An 18,427-nucleotide genomic window follows, 5' to 3' on the forward strand; every position below is an offset into this window, starting at 1 on the left:
TGCAGCTAGTACAGAATTTTTCATTGAAATGGATCCCAGGAGTGTGATACAGGTGGTGTCTGTTGGAAATATTAACATTTATTTCATGCCAACTATTATGTTAGGATTTAAATTAGTTACAGTGATGTCCTCTGACCACAGATTTTTTGTAATAAGTTTTGTGTGTGTAGTAAAGTAACTACTTTACAATGTAGGAGTCTGTCTCAAAACAGAGCTGAATACAAAACTCACATAAATTTTCCCTGTCTGGAAGTACGGAAGTTCCCAGTAGGTATTACCCTGTCTTCAAGGCATCTCTTTTGACCTTGACTACCGTGATTTGTCTTCCCACATTACAGTGTATACTGTTTTGCTTCCTCTAGAGGGCTCACAGACTATTTAAAGGGACACTACCCAATTCCTCACACTACAATAATAATTTATTAAATGTTCAATACTTTGTCACGCTCAGTATCTCACAGTGGGGAAAATATGCTTATAGTTAGAGCCACTGCCCCTTTTTTTGCCTCTTCTTTTCACCAAACTCCTTTGTCTGTTTCTCTCCCACTTCCTTATCGTTATATCTCTCCTTCTTCTGCATTTCCTTCCCTGCAGCAACTTCCAGTTTCCCAATACTCATCTCTGGGCTTCATTTTTACTCTCTTCCATTCCACCACTAATACAAGCAATGGTGTAATATCCTTATCTCTTTAAATCTGACATTTAAGCTGTCATTAGGCTTTAGCATTAACCCTCTCCGCCCAAATAGATTAATGGAGAGAAGAGGAAACAGACACCTTTTGTGTCTGATCTCTCCAGTCTCAGAAAGCAACACTGCTTGAGTTTATATTCCGTTTGCATTTGGAAGGTTTTGTTTGCAGTCATGAAGGACAGAAACTCTTTTTTTTTTTTTCATCAACGCTTACATTCTGCAGAATCTGAATATGGCATGCAGGCAGCATCAACACATCCAGCAGGCCGGATCTAGCATTTTATACTGTGCTGTAGAATCTGAAAATGCTATCTCTCCACTGCAGTAAAATTGCCAGTTTAAACCGTCTAATCCCACAGAGTATTGACTCAAAAGTGTCTGCAGTACTTGAGGAAAAAATAACAAAAGATATTTCATTTTTTATTTGGATATCTTCATATTCTTGCTGCCTGACATTTGTATTTGAACAGTAACTTTTATTCAAATACAACTTCAAGGCCTAACATGCTTTTGCCACACTATATGTAATTCTATTTGTGCTTGAAGAATAGTGAAAAAACTCTGTTACTCAAAACTTTATCTATAATGTTGAGTTGAGGGGGCTTTTTTTCAGGCAAATGTAAAGACAGATCTTAACAAGCAAACAGGACAGGTAAGAAATTATCTTTCCTCACGAAAACAGAGAATGACTTGCTGTCTGCTCAGCACATCATCATCAGAGTTAAAAGCAGAACTGAAGACTCTCAGAGAAAAAAATCCCGCAGAACTAGTAACTGTGTACAGACATTTGATGGGCTGCATTTTATAAGATTTCTCTCTCTCTCTCTCGCTCTCTTTTTTTTAATTATTGGAAAAATAAAAGTTCCATGGAATCCCCTCTCTTCCCTCCCATTTTGTGGGGTTACTACTATGACTTTATAGGGCTGTTGATTTTTAGTGAATTTTACTAGATCACTGATTGTAGCTTGAACTATATATCAAAAATGAAAATCATTAATACTTTTCATTTATGGAGGGAAAAGAAAAAAGTATGCAGTTGCGATGTGTTGATGACCATATAGATGACTTTAAATTGGTGGAATAAGGGTCTGGAGAATGGATGAGGACATTTAGGCATACTTTATTTATGACTGCTACATCCTGCTCTTCATTTCAGTGATGTTGGAGCTCTTATAAGTGGCACAGGTAACAGAAGTATTCATGGAAATGCCGCATTGCTGGACAAAAAAGCGCTGTATTCTGGCAGCAAACAGTCAGACGCTAACCTCCCCTCCTCTGGTTAATTTAGTTATTTTTATTACAGTGAACAGAATTGCTGTTAATTCTATTTCTGGAGACTTTCAGTTTTTGAAATTGTCTTTCAACTTAATCAAAATAGAATAAGTAGGACTCCACTGCCCTTCTTTGGAAAATAAAAATTTGTGAGCCATATCTCCTGACTTTAGAATTTGAGTCAACTTCTTTGCTGACTGCAATGGAGTTATGCCAGCAGAGATTTTGACTCATCGTCCCTGGTTCTGTTTGTTTTCTGATGTGAGCAATTATAGCTGTCTGTTGTCTAGGAATCTTTACTTTGAAAATGATTGGAAAAGTTTCTTCATAAGGAAGAGATCCCTTAAAGAGAAAATATAAATGTCTTCAGAAATATGAAAGTGAAAGTTCTGTATTTACATTTTTGTTTTGCTATTTATCTCTCTTTAGGTTTTATGGCAGGCATACAAAGGAACCCACAAATATCCCAATATGGACCTCAACAGACTGGGCCTTCCATGTCACCACATCCTTCACCTGGAGGCCAAATGCATCCTGGGATTGGTAGTTTCCAGCAGAGTAATTCAAGTGGTACTTATGGGCCTCAGATGAGCCAGTATGGACCACAAGGTAATATAACAAACAAACCATGAGACATGCTGTTAAACTGTAAGGTAAAAAACTAATAATTTTGTGGAAAACTGTTATTCAAAGAATGTCTTTTTTTAAAAGGACTCAATGACGCACCTTTCGTTTTAAAATAATTGCAAAAACGTCTTTAGCTAACATCATATTCAAAATGTTATTAGCAGTCTTTGTATTCTTTAATTTCTCAGTAAAATTCACTAGCTTATGGCACTTGAGTTAAAACTTTTTGTTTTGCGTATTATACTGAGGCTAAGCATGAGGCAAGAGATTATTTGCCATTAAAAGATAATTTGGGGACATACATTGAGTTGTTTTCCGGTGTTGCCTCATCTGACTTGGTGACTGAAGAGAAAACTGGACATATATATACAAATAAAATAATCCAAAACAGGCCAAGACACAATGTTAGACACTTCGTAAATTTTAAAGTAGGGTTAAATCTGCTTGAGTTGAAACTTTACCAGTTATTTCCTAGAGAGGTAGAAGCACTAATGGCCATTTATTTTTATTTTCCATTTAGACTAATAATGGACAGTATTGCTAATTAAATCTGTGCAAAACCTAGGAGTTTCACTTCACTTTGGCTTGAGGAAACATTTTAATTGGTTAAATCTGTGTGGTTTACACCCTTCCAACTCTGGAGTTTCAGGTTTGAATTAACACACAATTTCAAACAAAATTAATCTGAAACTGTCATGGGTGCTCCATGATTTTTCAAAAATGGTGATCAGTGTTTTAGTAAGTTAGTTAGCTGATTCACTTACCACTCTAGGATACAAATCACCGAGACCCACTGATCTGTATAGGTTCACATTTTCCCAGTATTTCCTTAATTGCTTTTTGTCATCATCTACAGTATTGATAATGGTCTTAATTACTTCCTAATTGTCCATATCTCTTCCTGTTTTTGATTTGTTACTTTCCTGTCTCCTTTGAATGGAAATTGAAGATTTCAGGGTATGTTTGTAAGAGCAAGAGTTTGTCCTGGGTCAGAACATAAGCTGGCCAAATGTTTGTCCTTGTCCAAAATTTGTCTACTCACCAGTGTTGGGTATCTCATTGTACACCACTTAGTTAGCTCCCATTAGCCAAGAGATGACAGCATTTCAGCACTGTATGTGTATACTGATGAAGCCGTTATTAATTATTCTTTATTATTTTATTAATTTATTCTGTCTAAGTAGATTGCTGTCTTCACTGGTTTGGTTTTCTGGCCAAGGGAGTAACTTCTTCTAGATTAACACCACTGTCTCTCTGTAAATGTGCCACCATACAATACACATGGAGTATTGGATCTGTAATGCTGCCTGGCCCATTCTTTTGGAGGCCAGGCCTGTCATCCCTAGGATGTGCTTGAGTTCTACCAACTCAGGGAACAAGCATCACAAAACTGGTCCCAAAACAGGATTTCCCTTGATATGTGGAGCCCCGAGGTCAGTTTGAAATTTTGTAGTAACTGTGGTCTATTAATGAGTATCATAATCCAGTAGTTACTGTGGGAATGTAATATTGAGCTCTAATGTATACGGTTTGTGAATTTTAACTAACCCTTCAAATTGAGAGCGAGAGCGAGAGATAGGTCCTTTTATTTTGCTTGTTTGACAAAACTGTTGAGGGATTTTAAAAAAAAAAGAGAAGAAACAAATTCTACCCCTAACATTTAATGCACACAACCTTGAACTAGTCTGTTGCTTCGTCTTTAATGGATAACCTTTAAAGTATGCATCTGTTTAGAGATTTAATGAATTTGCCGCGAAACCATTGAATATACAGGGACAGTATTTCCTTTCAAATTGGATCAAAAAGCTTGTCTGTTTCAGCAAGTTCTTCCCATTGCTTGTTTACTGAAAATAGCTACTCTATTGAAAAAGGTCTGTATCTTGATCCAGGAAATTCTGTAGAGGGCTCATCAGAATGCTGTTGGAAGTGAGTTCTAACGAGGATGATTTTAGTATTCTGAGTTCTATCAGAATTAATCCCTCTCCTTGTTTTGTTTTGGTGGCTCATCTCACCCCACAGAAAATCCCTTTCTCATTAATCCCTATGATACATTTCTTCTAGTGCTCTGAACAAAAGACAAGGAGCCAAAAACTCCTGAATTCTAATTCTAGCTCTGCTGCTGATTCCCTCTTTCAACTTGGGCAAGTCAATTAATTTCTCTGCTTCAGTTTCCTTAACTGTAAAATGGGGATAATAATGCCTCACAGGGATGTGTGAAGATTAATTCGTTATGTCCAATTTACTAGTGCCTTCCTTTTGTTTGTAAAGCATTTTGTAGTTGTAAAATGTTGTAGGAGCGCTTCTGTTATCTGAAAAGCGAGCAGCTAGCTTAAGTGGTAAAAATCCAGTGGATTTATTATGTACCATCATGACTTCCAGCCACATTGATACTGTTGAGATTCCAGACCATGGAAATAGTTGGTGTCTGTGCAGTAAAACATTAGCTGAATGAATCCACACTGATTGAATGGAAAGATTTTTATACTAAATCAATGCATTTAAGTAACATGCCAAATATTGCTTTATTTTTCTCTTGAGTTCAGCAGTTTTTTCGCCTCTCTTTGTAGATGAAAGTGCCTATGTAATGATTTTATGGATCATGGTCAAAAGAAACGGCCATTAAAATGTGAACTTGGGGGCAGTAGGGGAATGAGCATTAACAAGTAGTTTCAAAAGGGCTTGGTGAATAGTGTGATGGATGTAAAGTGTGTTTCGCTGTCAGATCCTAGAGGGGACTGGTGATTCCGTCCTCTGGCAATTGTAAAATTAGTACACTGAAGACTTTGTTGTATGGATGACAAAGGGAGAAGAGAACCTGAAATTTGTCACCATGTTGTTTGACCATTTATGAAACATTGGCGTGAATGTTATAATTATATTAAATATTCACAAGCACTAATCATAATGTGTCTTGGGTCTTATCCAATATATTTTTAGTTCAAATGCTTTTTTAAGTTTTATCTTTTAATAGACAACTCTTCATTTTTAATGAGCATAACTTGTACTTTCCTCTCTAACACTTACTCACTAACCTTTGATACATTATGAATATTGTGACAGAGATCTGTATAAATGCCCATTCTGGCTCAAAAAGTCAAAAAATCACTTTTTTTTAATTATAGCTTTGTTAAATATTTCTTTCAGTTACCAAATATACGTATACAAAGACCAAACAAAGAATAAATTAATGTTGAAAGGGTGCACTTTACAGCATTATAACACTTCGGAAATAAGAACTTCAAAAGTTACAGTCAAAACCTTTTACATTGCCCACAAATATACTTACAATTAAGAATATACGACAGTTTTGCTCCACTTGTCTTTCAAGTGTCAAAATATAAATCATATTTTTTTAAAATTCATTTTAGCCTTCATCCAGCAAAGCACTTAAGCCCATGCTTAATTTTAATCACACTAGTAGTCCCATTTAACTCAATCAGACGTCTTGTGTACTTGATAAGCATATGCTAAAGTGCTTTGCTATATCGGGTGCCTTAATTTACGTTTTCTTTGTCAGTCACGGACCAGTCCTGCAAACCCTTTCTCAAGGGAGTAGTCCTTACTCTGCAATAGAATAAAAATTACTCCTGTGAGTTAGGGTTTGCAGGAGTTAGCCTCCAGCTATAGAGTAGAAATTATCTAATCTGTTTATGGTCAGTTTCACTTGGTTGTCATGCAGTTTCACAGCAATAGTAAAGCTCATTTGCATAGGACACAGCTCTCTCGGGCCGGTCCAAGACTGTGGGACAAATTCCCACAGAAATAAAACTATCACCACCTTATGCTCCAAATTCAAGGTGCACTTCTTCAACCTTGCTTTTGCTAAAATACAGCCATAGCACAGAGTACATATATTACATTTTTAAAAAATATGAAAAAAATCCTCAACACCATTTTTCTTGCCCACCCCAAAGAAAGAAACACACTTAAACTGTATGTAAGCTGTCTTTTTGTTCTGTGTTGTAAAACGGCTCGTACAATGGGGTCCAAGTCAATGACTAGAGCTCCTGTGTGCTACTGAATACAAATAAAAAATAATTGTTATCGTAATGGATGTTAATCACTTCTCTTAATGCTCTTCTGGAAGGTTCTTAAATACTTAGCTGTTAGGGCCATAGAAGAACCAGCATAGAATAGAGCCCATCAGGGCATATTAAGGATGGGATTTTTCCGAAGTGCTCAGAGTTTACCTAACTCTGCTCCCATTTAAGTCAGTAGTAAAAGTCTCATTGACTTTAGTGCAGTGGTGGGTAACCTGCGGTCCTTCAGGGCTATCCGCTGGTGGGCCACGAGACAGTTTGTTTACATTGACCATCTGCAGGCACGGCCACCCACAGCTCCCAGTGGCTGTGGTTCGCCGTTCCCAGCCAATGGGAGCTGCAGGAATTGGTGGCCAGAATGTCCCTGTGGCCTGTGTCGCTTCCTGCAGCTCCTATTGTCTGGGAAGGCAAACCACGGCCACTGGGAGCTACAGGTGGCAGTGCCTGCGGACGTCAGCGAACTGTCTCGCGGCCCGCTAGCAGATTACCCTGATAGGCCGCAGGTTGTCCACTGCTGCTTTAGTGTATTAGGCCAATACTGAATGCTATTGAAATCCCACCCGAAATCTTAAAATACAAACAGACAAACAAAAAAACACCCTTCATTTAATTTAAAAAATATAACATTAGTAACTATTAATACCATGTTTTGTAATTTCTTTTTTAAGTAAAAACTAAGGCTCCAGTTCTACAAATGAGTGTTTTCAGGTTGGCTCCTAAACATGAGGCCTCCGCTACTTGATAGCGTCCCCTAATGAGAAATGCTTGTAAAGTGATTTAACATAATAGTCTTGTTAATAACTCATTCATTTAAATATGGGCCTCTTTTAAAAATTCCTGAAATCTATATTTATCCAATGAAAAAAGGCACCACTACAGTTTGATGGATAAATGGGAGTGTTGACAATTTAAAAAAAAATGTAGGGATATTATTTTTAATACCGTGAATCTGACCTCCACCTATAAAGCAAGGAAACTTACAGTCAGTTCTGAAACTTCCCTCTTCACTCCTCTCTAACAGCCTAGAAATTGTAGGGTATCAGACCCCTAAGTGCAGTTACATACTGTGGTTCATGCACAGCAATGCCTGAGCAGAGTGGTGAGTATGGGACATAAGTTTCAGCCTTTGGCAGGTTGTCAGTGTCTTCATGTTTTTATTGTCTGTCTTCCCTTTTTTTAACTCCAATTATAATTTTACAAGTAACTTTGATTACTTCCTCCTCCATTTGAGACTCCAAACTTCTGGATTCTATTCTAATTTGCTTGGGTGAGCTGGAATTGAAAATCCATTGGATGCAGAGGGGAGGGGTTGCTCTCTAGTATTCCAGAGCTGCTGTGCCAGGCTTGTACCCACTTGAAAAGTGTGGGCTCTTGGACTTGGCTGCCTGACACGTCCAGCTGATGTGGGCTGGCCCAGCATCTGCTGCATTCTTTGTGTTTAATGCTGCATCCATCTGTTTTCTGTCAAAGCCACTGCCAGCAAATTACTAATCTATTAGAAAACATGGAAATAAGATTGCACTTCTCAGTCCTGGATTTTTCTCTTCTATTTTGTTTGGCTTTTTATTTTTCCTTTTTTGTGGTTTGGGGAAGGTATAAGAATAGCTGGTACTTGCGATATTGAGGAAATGTTTAGTAAAAAAAATAAAAACCTGTGGAAAAAAACATTGAAACATGTTTTCCTTTCTGAAAGGATATCATTTCCCTGTACTCTCGGACTTGGATCCCTGGAGACGAATGATTTTAACTGAGCCAACATGTATTTATGGAGAAGATTCCTCTGTTTTTGTGTGTGGTACTCAGTCTCCATAAACCAAAGGGAAAAAAAGGAAAATTAGAAATATTCTGTCCCTGATGCAAAATAGTCTCAAAATAATAATGTCATCAGTGTCTGTTCCTCCATGTTTGCTTCTGAATTATATTTTGTAGACCCTAGTTGATTAAAGACTGAAAAAAATTAGGAATTCAGGACAAAATTCAACTCTGGCATAAGCTGGAATGACAGTAACTGTCATTGACTTCCATGGGAGTAATACCTGCTTACATAAGGGCTGAATTTGCTCCTCATTGGAAGGTCCCTTAAGTACAGTGTGAATGTAATATAAACATGCTGTACTCTGTGTGTATATGTGTTCACTCAACCCTGTTGCATAAATATATCTACCAAGCAGTGTTAAGACCAGAGCAACAGGTCTTGAGCACTCATTTGGTCGCCATATATTTGGATTGAAGAGGTTTGGCTGGAAGAGGCATCAGTAACAGGACCTCTTCAAGAATAGAAATGGTCAGTTGACAATGGCTATGACTAGAAGAGGATGGGGAATAACAGGGCACAGTGTTTAGAGTACAGCTAAATCTGGGCACTTTCATCTCTGCTAAACCACATTGTGGGGATCCTTCTGTGAAACAACCACACATAGATACTGGGTTTCTAAAACAAGAGTAACATGTTATTTCATTTCCTTCGAAAGCATAGGTCACATATGTTTCCACTGCAGAGAGCTTGTAACTGAATGAGTCAGTTAAAAGTGGCCGGGGGAAGAGAACTATGCACAGTAAAATGGCATGAATATATGAATTAATTACACATACAGTCAGATGATGGATTAATATATTTCTTTTCAATATAAACAGGAGGGGATGGAGGACTCCTTGTATTCTTTCCATTTCTCTTTCTGGTAGCTTGAGGGGTGAAGAGAGAGATGTCTTATTTCTTCATTTCAGAGGAAGACCCCATTGGCTGTACCATTTAAATAAGCGTGGGAATATTGAGGAAGAGTCAGAATATTCCACTCTTTGTTATCCCATGGGGGGGAATTGAGCTGTATTTCTACTAAGTTGGGTGTGACGGGAAAAGAAATTGCAAAGCAGTTGAGCAGTCCAGGGAAATGTGGGGTTTTATATATTTCTTTAAACATCTTTTCTGTCAAATCTCCCTTCCTCTCTTTACCTTCTTATGCTCTTTGTTTTTTGGTTGGTTGGTTTTGTTTTTGTTGTTGTCGTTGTTGGTTTTTTTTAAGTAAGATTCTGTTCCAGAAAAGTTAGTACTTAAATTTGAAGAAAAAGGTAAAACACGTTGACTTAGGTAATGTTCAGGATTCTTTAGGAAATGTTTGTAAAGTAAACTGAGTATGTAAAATGTTGGGTTAAATACTAAGTACAGTTAAACCCTGTTATCTCGACGGCCTAGGGGTTTGCCAAAAGCCATCGAGATAACCAATGATCGAGATAAACCCCTATCCACCCCCCCACCCCCTCCCTGCCCCCTTACCGCGCTGCCTGCACGTGGCTGGATCCGGCAAAGCGGAGCCGGGCGGACGGACGGGCAGACGGGCGGGCGGGGAAGCGGAGCCGGCGGGCGGGCGGCAGGCGAAGCCGGGACCAGGTATGTGGGGCGGGGACGGGCAGGGACCAGGTATGCGGGCCGGGCGGGCAGGCGGGGACAGGCAGGGACCGGGTATGCGGGGCGGGGAAGCGGGGACCGGCGGGCGGGGAAGCGGAGCCGGCGGGCGGGCGGCAGGAGAAGCCGGGACCAGGTATGTGGGGCGGGGACGGGCGGGGACGGGCGGGGACCAGGTATGCGGGCCGGGCGGGCGGGCGGGGACAGGCAGGGACCGGGTATGCGGGGGCGGGGAAGCGGGGACCGGCGGGCGGGGAAGCGGAGCCGGCGGGCGGGCGGCAGGAGAAGCCGGGACCAGGTATGTGGGGCGGGGACGGGCGGGGACGGGCAGGGACCAGGTATGCGGGCCGGGCGGGCGGGCGGGCGGGGACAGGCAGGGACCGGGTATGCGGGGGACCGGCGGGCGGGGAAGCGGAGCCGGCGGGCGGGCGGCAGGCGAAGCCGGGACCAGGTATGTGGGGCGGGGACGGGCAGGGACCAGGTATGCGGGCCGGGCGGGCGGGCGGGGACAGGCAGGGACCGGGTATGCGGGGGCGGGGAAGCGGGGACCGGCGGGCGGGGAAGCGGAGCCGGCGGGCGGGCGGCAGGAGAAGCCGGGACCAGGTATGTGGGGCGGGGACGGGCAGGGACCAGGTATGCGGGCTGGGCGGGCGGGCGGGGACAGGCAGGGACCGGGTATGCGGGGGCGGGCGGGGAAGCGGAGCCGGGCGGGGAAGCGGAGCCGGGCGGACGGCGAAGCGGGGAACCGCGGGGCTGGGGAGCCGGGGAGCGGGCGGCTGGGGACACGGTGGGTCGGGGACGCGGGGAGCCGGGCGGCTGGGGACGCGGGAAGCGGGCGGCTGGGGAACCGCGCGGCTGGAGAGCCGGGGAGCCGGCGGCTGGGGACGCGGGAAGCGGGCGGCTGGAGAGCCGGGGAGCCGGCGGCTGGGGACACGGTGGGTCGGGGACGGGCTCGAGATATTAGGGTTCGGCAAATCGACATAAGGGATGAGAAACTCATAAGCCAAAGAGGGAGTCTGGCGGTTCCACTTGTAAACCGTCGACTTAACAGGATTGGCAAGTTAACCGAGGTCGACATAAATGGGTTCGACTGTATTATTGTCCCTCTTGTAGCCATGAAAGACTCCAAATGAAGGCAGAGGTGTTGGTGCTTTGGTGTAATCATGTGTTTGAGCTTCCCTGTCCAGTTCAGTGGATACTTGGTATATTTAGCATGTGGTACTGTAAACGGGTCAGACTCACCCCTGCAGCGCCTCCTGCTGGTTGCTCTCCGAATTTAGCTCAGTCCAGCCCTGGAGCACCCTCTGCAGGCTGGTGATCCACCTGTTCGTAGGCCCCCGTGTCCCTCCCTGGACCCGGTGCCCTTCTACATGGGGTGTTGCCCCCTAGCAGTAACCCCGTTCTCTCTGGGTCTCCCCTCCTTAGGGAACCCTCACCCTCTATCCCTACCTTGCCTCAGTATTTGGCTACTGCCAGTCATTGTCTAGCCCCACACTCTGGGGCAGACTGCAGTATCAGCCTACTCATCACAGGCAAAGTTGGGTTTGGACCTGCTGCCTTGGCCTACCCCTAGGTTGCCCCCTGCAACCCCCAGTACCTATTGGCCCACTGCTAGGCCGCAGCCTGGGGCTTTCTAGGCTGGAGCTCCCCGGCTCCTCAGCCTTCCCCAGCCCTGCTGCAGTCAGGTATCTAGTCTCAAGCTCCTAAGCAGCCAGGTCCATCTCCCTCTAACAACAGAGAGAGACTGTCTGGCTTCTGGCTTCCCTGCCTTCTTATAAGGCCCTGCTTCTCAGTTTGGGGCGTGGCCCCCAGCTGCAGCCACTTCCTCAATCAGCTCAGCCTTGAGAGCCACTGCTCTCAAGCCCTGTCAGGCCACTTTTTAAACCCCTTCCTGCAGGAGCAGGGTCCACCCTGCTACAGGTACACTTACATGTTTTTGGTGGGCAACTATTAATCTTTCAGTGTTTTACAATCTGGGAGTCAAACCCCACCTTTCATGTACTGAATACAGTCCACAGAACCGGAAGCAATACTCTGCATCATAGAGAAACACAAACTTGGGGGGGCGTTATGAGCCTGCACCGGTGTTTATGCATGCAGCAGCTAGAATATGGACCAACAGGGGGAGAAAGTTCCAATGCGAAAATTGAAACACTGGGAAGCAAAAAGGAACTTTGTGGACACTGAGCTCTACTAGGGTAAAATGGGACTTCTGAAAGGGAAGGGAAAAATTCCTAAAGTCCTAGCATCGCCGATCACCACTGGCACATCTGTATTGTAAATTCACACTTTGGTTAGGAGCAGAACCTTTAGGAGCAGGGCTCCAATGAGAAGATTTTGGAGCTGGAATTACAGAAGGATGAAATCTCTGATGATATAAAATGAGCAAAAATAAAAGGAATTTATGTAAGAAAATAATTTATATAAGGAGTTTCTTTAACCCTAGGTGTCTCTTCAGTGCACAAAACATTTTTGATCAATTGTTAACTCTTTAGAGGCAGTGTGTTTCTGTATTCATATCACCCTATGCATTTATATGACTATCAGTCTGGAAAATACTAGTGTTCTAATGGTTAATAGAAATTCCGACTCATGTCCTGTGTTACTCACATTATTTGACTACCTAAAGAATTTTCTGGCAGGCAACTTGCTAAATGGAAACATCAGATGAAAAGTTTTATGTTTTTCTCTGTGTTTGTTGTTTTGTTTAGGAAACTACTCCAGACCGTCAACCTACAGTGGGGTGCCTAACACAAGTTACAGTGGCCCAGGACCCGGCATGGGTATAAATGCCAATAGTCAGATGCATGGACAGGGGCCAAGCCAGCCATGTGGTACCATGCCCCTGGGACGGATGCCATCAGCTGGGATGCAAAGCAGACCATTTCCTGGAAACATGGGCAGTATGACCCCCAATTCTCCTGGCATGTCTCTGCAGGGAGGCCCTGGGATGGGCCCACCCATGCCAACTGTGAACCGTAAGGCACAGGAGGCAGCTGCTGCAGTGATGCAGGCTGCTGCAAACTCCGCTCAGAGCAGGTATGCATCCAAGTGAAAGTATTTTAAACAAGTAGAAACTTGGTATTATTTCAGAAACTTCTACGGTAACAGTTATGTAGATGTATGCGTTAATTTATGTATGCTCTAGTTATTTGTCCTATACATATACGGGTAACAAAGAATGTGAAAGAACAATCTTAAATGTAAGGGAAAGTACAGTACAGCTATATGTTGTGTGAACTGGCCTTACAAGGAGAGGACTTGCCATTTACAATATGATTCCTGGCACTATAGGCTGTTAGAACAGGAAATCCCACAGGGCTATGGTGACATCAAGAGCCAAAAACAAGCTCTTACAACTTAAAATGGAGAATTTTAATATTTGAATTGGAACCCTGTAGCTATTTTAGGGCCAGATTGTGTCCCTGGCTGTGTGCCTGTGCTGGGGTGTAATGGGGCACAAGGCTCCCCTTACTTTCCTGTGCTTCCTATCCATATTGTAGGTAACAGCACTAGGGGAGAGCCATTTCTATGGGGCCACTACTCCCACTCCCATGCAGGCAGCTATTGGGAGTGGGGCGGAGCCTTGTCTCCTCCCTAACACACGAGCCAGTAGAGCTGAGCTGGCATGGAACGAGAAGCAAGCTGCACCAGGTATAAACTGGAGGAAATTACTTCCACCCACCAGCAAGGGGGGAATTGGGAACTAGACTGTGACTCTGAGTCACAATCTGGTTTCTTGTCTGCTCCTGAGGGCAGCGCAGCTACACACTGCCACTTGTTCATGGCTTGTGGCAAAGCCACAGAATAGTCCTTGAGTGTTTTTAAGGTGCCTAAGTGCCTATAGTGAAGTGTTTCTTTCTCAGAACATCTTCATATAAGGAATGTGCATGTTTCACTGAATTGAAACAAATAGTGACCGATACTTTTATTTTGTTTCACCATAAAAAAGGAGTTTCATTATATCTGAGGTTACTACAAGCTCATTCCCCTCTTATGTGTATGCCAGTTTTTATGCATGTGTATATTAAGCGCACGTAAGCGCACACATAGAGGCACATATGCATGTGTAGGTCTTTATAAAATTCTAGGATACATTCTACAACGGTATTTGGAAGTTGGAGGTGCAGGTAATTCTAAGACACAATGTCAAAAGGAAATAGGAAGCTAATGCATTTAGGTACATGTTGCTTTCTTGTTTGGTGCTTTTGGAGTGCAGATGGCTCCTACTGTTAAGTGTTAGTAAAACTTTTAAAACAATAATAAAGTCACTGTTTTCACATTCCCTTTTAGTAAAATAAATCACACTCCCTTTCTGCAAAATAGCCTAGACCCTTGCCTGTGGACCAGCAGGCTCTGGTTGGCTTGATTGTTTTCACAGACCTATTGAGTAAGATTTACAAAGTCTGGTCCTGTCTGTCTGGTTTAGGATGTAATCTGGTAGGTCAGGCTAGAAGGAATAAACTAGCCATTGTTGCAACTGTAGGAGCATTTTCTTTATAATAGTACAAGTGGGTGGACAAAGAAAAAATCATGTTGTTTTTTTTATTAAAAGGAAAAGAATTGATTGTAATAAATGGAAAGTATATGGTGGTGATTTGCCTTATACTTTGAATATAGTGCCTGGTATTTGATTAAAAATTAAGATAATTAATTCCTGCTCCCACCTCCCACCTCTCTCCCGAATCAGTTTGATAGACTTGCTTTCAGTTTCTAGCTTTGCCTGGTCAAAAATGCACCATTTCAAAGCCTTTTCATCACGTTGCCAATTCGAGTGATCCAACACCTGCAAGGAGGACTATGCAGTCATCAGGTCTTTACCCCAAAAAGAACATATACAAGCTACAAATTGGGTGAAACCTGTCAACCCTTTCTTATTCTGAAGGATTGGAAGCACAACATTTCTCTCCTTGATCCCAGGTTAAGTGTATGGGAGATAGCATTATTGCTTTTGGCCTTAATTCTGCAAGCCCTCCATACTTATATATGGAAGGAATGTAGTTGACAGGGTGATTCATACTTGATACAGAACAAATCCAAAGAAGCTGTTCTTTTGTTCTGCTTTAGGCCACCATACATTAGGTCGCCTGCTTATCCCAGCCAGTCTGGGGCTGGCGGACGCCCCATGTTTTCTTCACAGCACCCCAACTATGGCAGCGCTCAGGCTCCCATGATGCACCAGCCTGACCAGTACGGGTAGGTAGCAATACAAACTGGACTTGCTGTGGGACCTTAGCAGGTTTTTTTAATGTTTATGAACATGCCATCTGGCTGCTGAAGGAATATAAAAATCAAGTGAAAGAATTTCAAATATTTGCATCATAAAGGGGGTTTTTTGTTCTTTTGTTTTTACTAACTCCACTGTGACAATATGATGAAAATCTGCATGTCACTCACTCACACACACCCTGCATGGCTTTTGGCATGGCTCTGTTTCCTTCATGCCTGAGAGGGAAATGAAGAACGTCATCACTGAAAAAGAATTAAATCCACCCCACCACACACTCCAGGCATCATTTCTCCCCCATTGTTGTCGTTGTTTTGTTTAGGAACATTGCTTACATGACTGTGATGTTGTAGTTGTTGGCATTACTACCACTTCAGTGAGCTACTCCCACATAATACAACCACCCCTTTTTGACAGGAGAATTATTTTAAAAGCGATGACAAGATTCATTAATTGAACTTACAAAAGGTTTCATTATGTCATGACTGAGAGAGTGTGTGTTTGAAAGATATCTGCTAGTCCCTCCCTACTGAGGAGTTTTAAACATGCTGGAGTGTCCAATATGAAACATTAGCTTGAAACATGCCTAACGTTTTTCCATCAGAATTCTTCATGCTGTGATTTCTGCAGCATTGTTACAAATCACAGTGTCGGGGATGAGGGAGGGGGCAGGAAATATGTACAAACCTGCTTCCAGTGCAGCCTTTGATCTTCCACAGTGCAAGACTTCATCTTAGTTTCAAGTGTCGTGGAATTCCCTCCATGACGTTATCTCCATTACTGACCAATAGGAAGTCTCAAGACCCATATTGCCAGTGCCTTCCCAGTCATCAGCAAGTTTCAATTTCAGTTTTCCATGAACTGTATATTGTTTACATAGCCACACACACAGAAAAAGTTCGAGAAACTCCAGAAAAGAAGGTTGAGAAACTACTATAAAAATCAGTATTGGTTCTCTTTATTTAAAATGGTAGAAGCTGCAAAATAGCAAATCTTGCCCCCTCTCCCCACTCCGCTGGCATTTGCTGGAATTGGAAAGATGTACTCTGGTATATGCCAGAGTGCATGAACACCGTGAAGCCTATTTCCATGTATGTCTTGAGTTTGTAGGATAGATTTGTGGGGTTCAGAGATTATTTGATTATTTGAGATTATTTATAACTGAGAAAGATATTCTTGTATGTAGAGTTAAAAGGAAACAAAATGATTAGGTTATAATTATACAGCAGTCTGTTTGTATAAGTAGGTTGTGGTAGCCTTCAAGGTCAACTCCTAAATCAGTAGCAACATATCAGTGGGGGAGAGACATTTATCTAGTGCTAATCCACCAGATCTGTCCTTTATGAACTCAGGAGTCCCATTTAGATATAGAAAGCTAGTTTAGCTGTGGCTTGCCAAGCCACATTAAGCAACTGTGTAAAATGAATTTAAATGGCATGCATCAGAGTAAAATCACTTCCACTGGGGCAGAAAATCAGTGTTACCTAACCAGAGCTAGATGATCAAGATGTGAGACGCTCAGTGAGTTATACCCAGTCCTTTTCCTCACTACAGAACACCACCTTTTTAATTAAAAAAAAGGGTAAAGAAAGATTAAAAGAGAAAGAGAGAGAGATGGTTGAGGAATGTTCTAGGTGTGCATCACACAATTTGCCTGAGCGTTTGACCTGACCTTGCAACCTGCCCTGTATTATCCTTGGATTATGTCCTGCAGCCTACAGAATGCTTACTTTTCCTATGAAATGAAACCTTATGATGTGTTAGTCCCTATCATGTACTCAGCCTAGTGTTTCCTGAATGAAAACTGAGATGCTGGAGGTAAAGGAAGGAGAGATCTGTCCAAGCCCTTTGTTACTAGCAGCAGCCATGATTTCAGGAATCCACGTAGCCCAGAATGTTTCTGCTTGGCCTACATAACAACTTACAGTAAGCAGTACAAAATAACTCTCTAGTATTATATACAGTTATTCGCCCTGCCTTCAGGAAAGTAATAGGGAGGGATTACAAAGAGGTATCTTCCTTTTATATATCGGTTGGCTTCAGAAAACAGGTTATTATCATGATAAGAATTCTGCATTAAGGATCTGATTCATGCTCGGTGAAATCAATGGAAAGACTACCACTGACCTCAATGGGCTTTGGATCAGGCTCCAAAGGATTGGGGAGCTGGGAGTGGTGAATGCCTTTGAGGAAGAGAGTGCTCTAAAGACTCTTTCTCAAGTTACAATTTTAAAAGACCTGATAGTGTGGATAAAAGGAGTATGTTCAGGTGTATGCAAATCTGTGCAATTGTCATAGATGGATTCAATGAACTCACTATAAAAATGAACTTACATCTTTAGACTTTCTCAACTGGATGCACATGCAAGAGTGTAAAAAGGCAACAAATAAATTTTCATGTGTTTGCTAAATTTGTGTTCGTCAATTTATAGGTGCCCAACTTGAGATACCTAGGGACTAATTATCACAGGTGCTCAGTACCCATGACTCCCATTGACTTCTGCTGGAGAAGTAGGTACTCAGCACTCACAAATTGAACCCCACTTGTTTGAAGTTTGGCACCCAAAATTAATGCAGGATTTTGACGTGTCAAAAGCACTTTGAGTATCTCTGTTGTCAGCTATGTCATTCTGAGTAAATCTGCCTTGTTGGAAAATGTGTTAACTCATAAATTCATGATACGATTTTTTGTTCAGACTGTTCTGATCGAGCAAGAGCTTCATTTACTTGAATTTAGAGGAATTTTTAAAAATTATAGTCTTTTACTGAATTGAGCATTTGGGAGCTATTTATAACCTCTGGTCATTTTAAAACTGCTGTTTATACATATACTAAGAGAGAGCTGGTTAATTTCCTCCTATCCATCACCCCAGCTGGTGTCCACGGGGCATAACGCAGATGGTTTATTCTAAGAGTTACATAGGAAACTAAAGTGATATGGTTTCTTTGATCATGCCAACAGAGACCAGAAGTGCCACAGCAGTGGGGTAATACATGGTCTTACATTGGGTTGATATGCCCTTTACATGCTTTCAAATGTGGTTCTACTCCAAATCTGCCTAGGAGTCACCAACAGCATGAATTGAACACAGTTGAGTTTCACAGGTATAATAGATGGCTTAATATCACCTGCAGTCTCTTTGCTGATGATGGAGAAGAAGGAAAGAGCC

The 18,427-nt window shown here is 42.3% G+C and overlaps 1 protein-coding gene across 11 annotated transcripts in view; it reads left to right on the plus strand.

Annotated features, from left to right (window-relative positions):
• Positions 1-18,427, plus strand: part of ARID1B (AT-rich interaction domain 1B) — a 413,974-nt gene that overhangs the window by 317,633 nt on the left and 77,914 nt on the right. For 7 of the 11 annotated variants that reach the window (XM_045009633.1, XM_045009635.1, XM_045009634.1 and 4 more), the window contains 3 exons: positions 2,393-2,572; positions 12,742-13,069; positions 15,098-15,226. In XM_045009633.1, coding sequence (XP_044865568.1) covers positions 2,393-2,572; positions 12,742-13,069; positions 15,098-15,226 — 637 coding nt within the window. The remainder of the gene's footprint in view (positions 1-2,392; positions 2,573-12,741; positions 13,070-15,097; positions 15,227-18,427) is intronic. The other 4 variants (XM_045009636.1, XM_045009639.1, XM_045009640.1 and 1 more) reach the window with 1 other exon arrangement.

This window comes from Mauremys mutica, chromosome 3 (assembly GCF_020497125.1).
Source record: "Mauremys mutica isolate MM-2020 ecotype Southern chromosome 3, ASM2049712v1, whole genome shotgun sequence".
Lineage (NCBI taxonomy): Eukaryota > Metazoa > Chordata > Testudines > Geoemydidae > Mauremys > Mauremys mutica.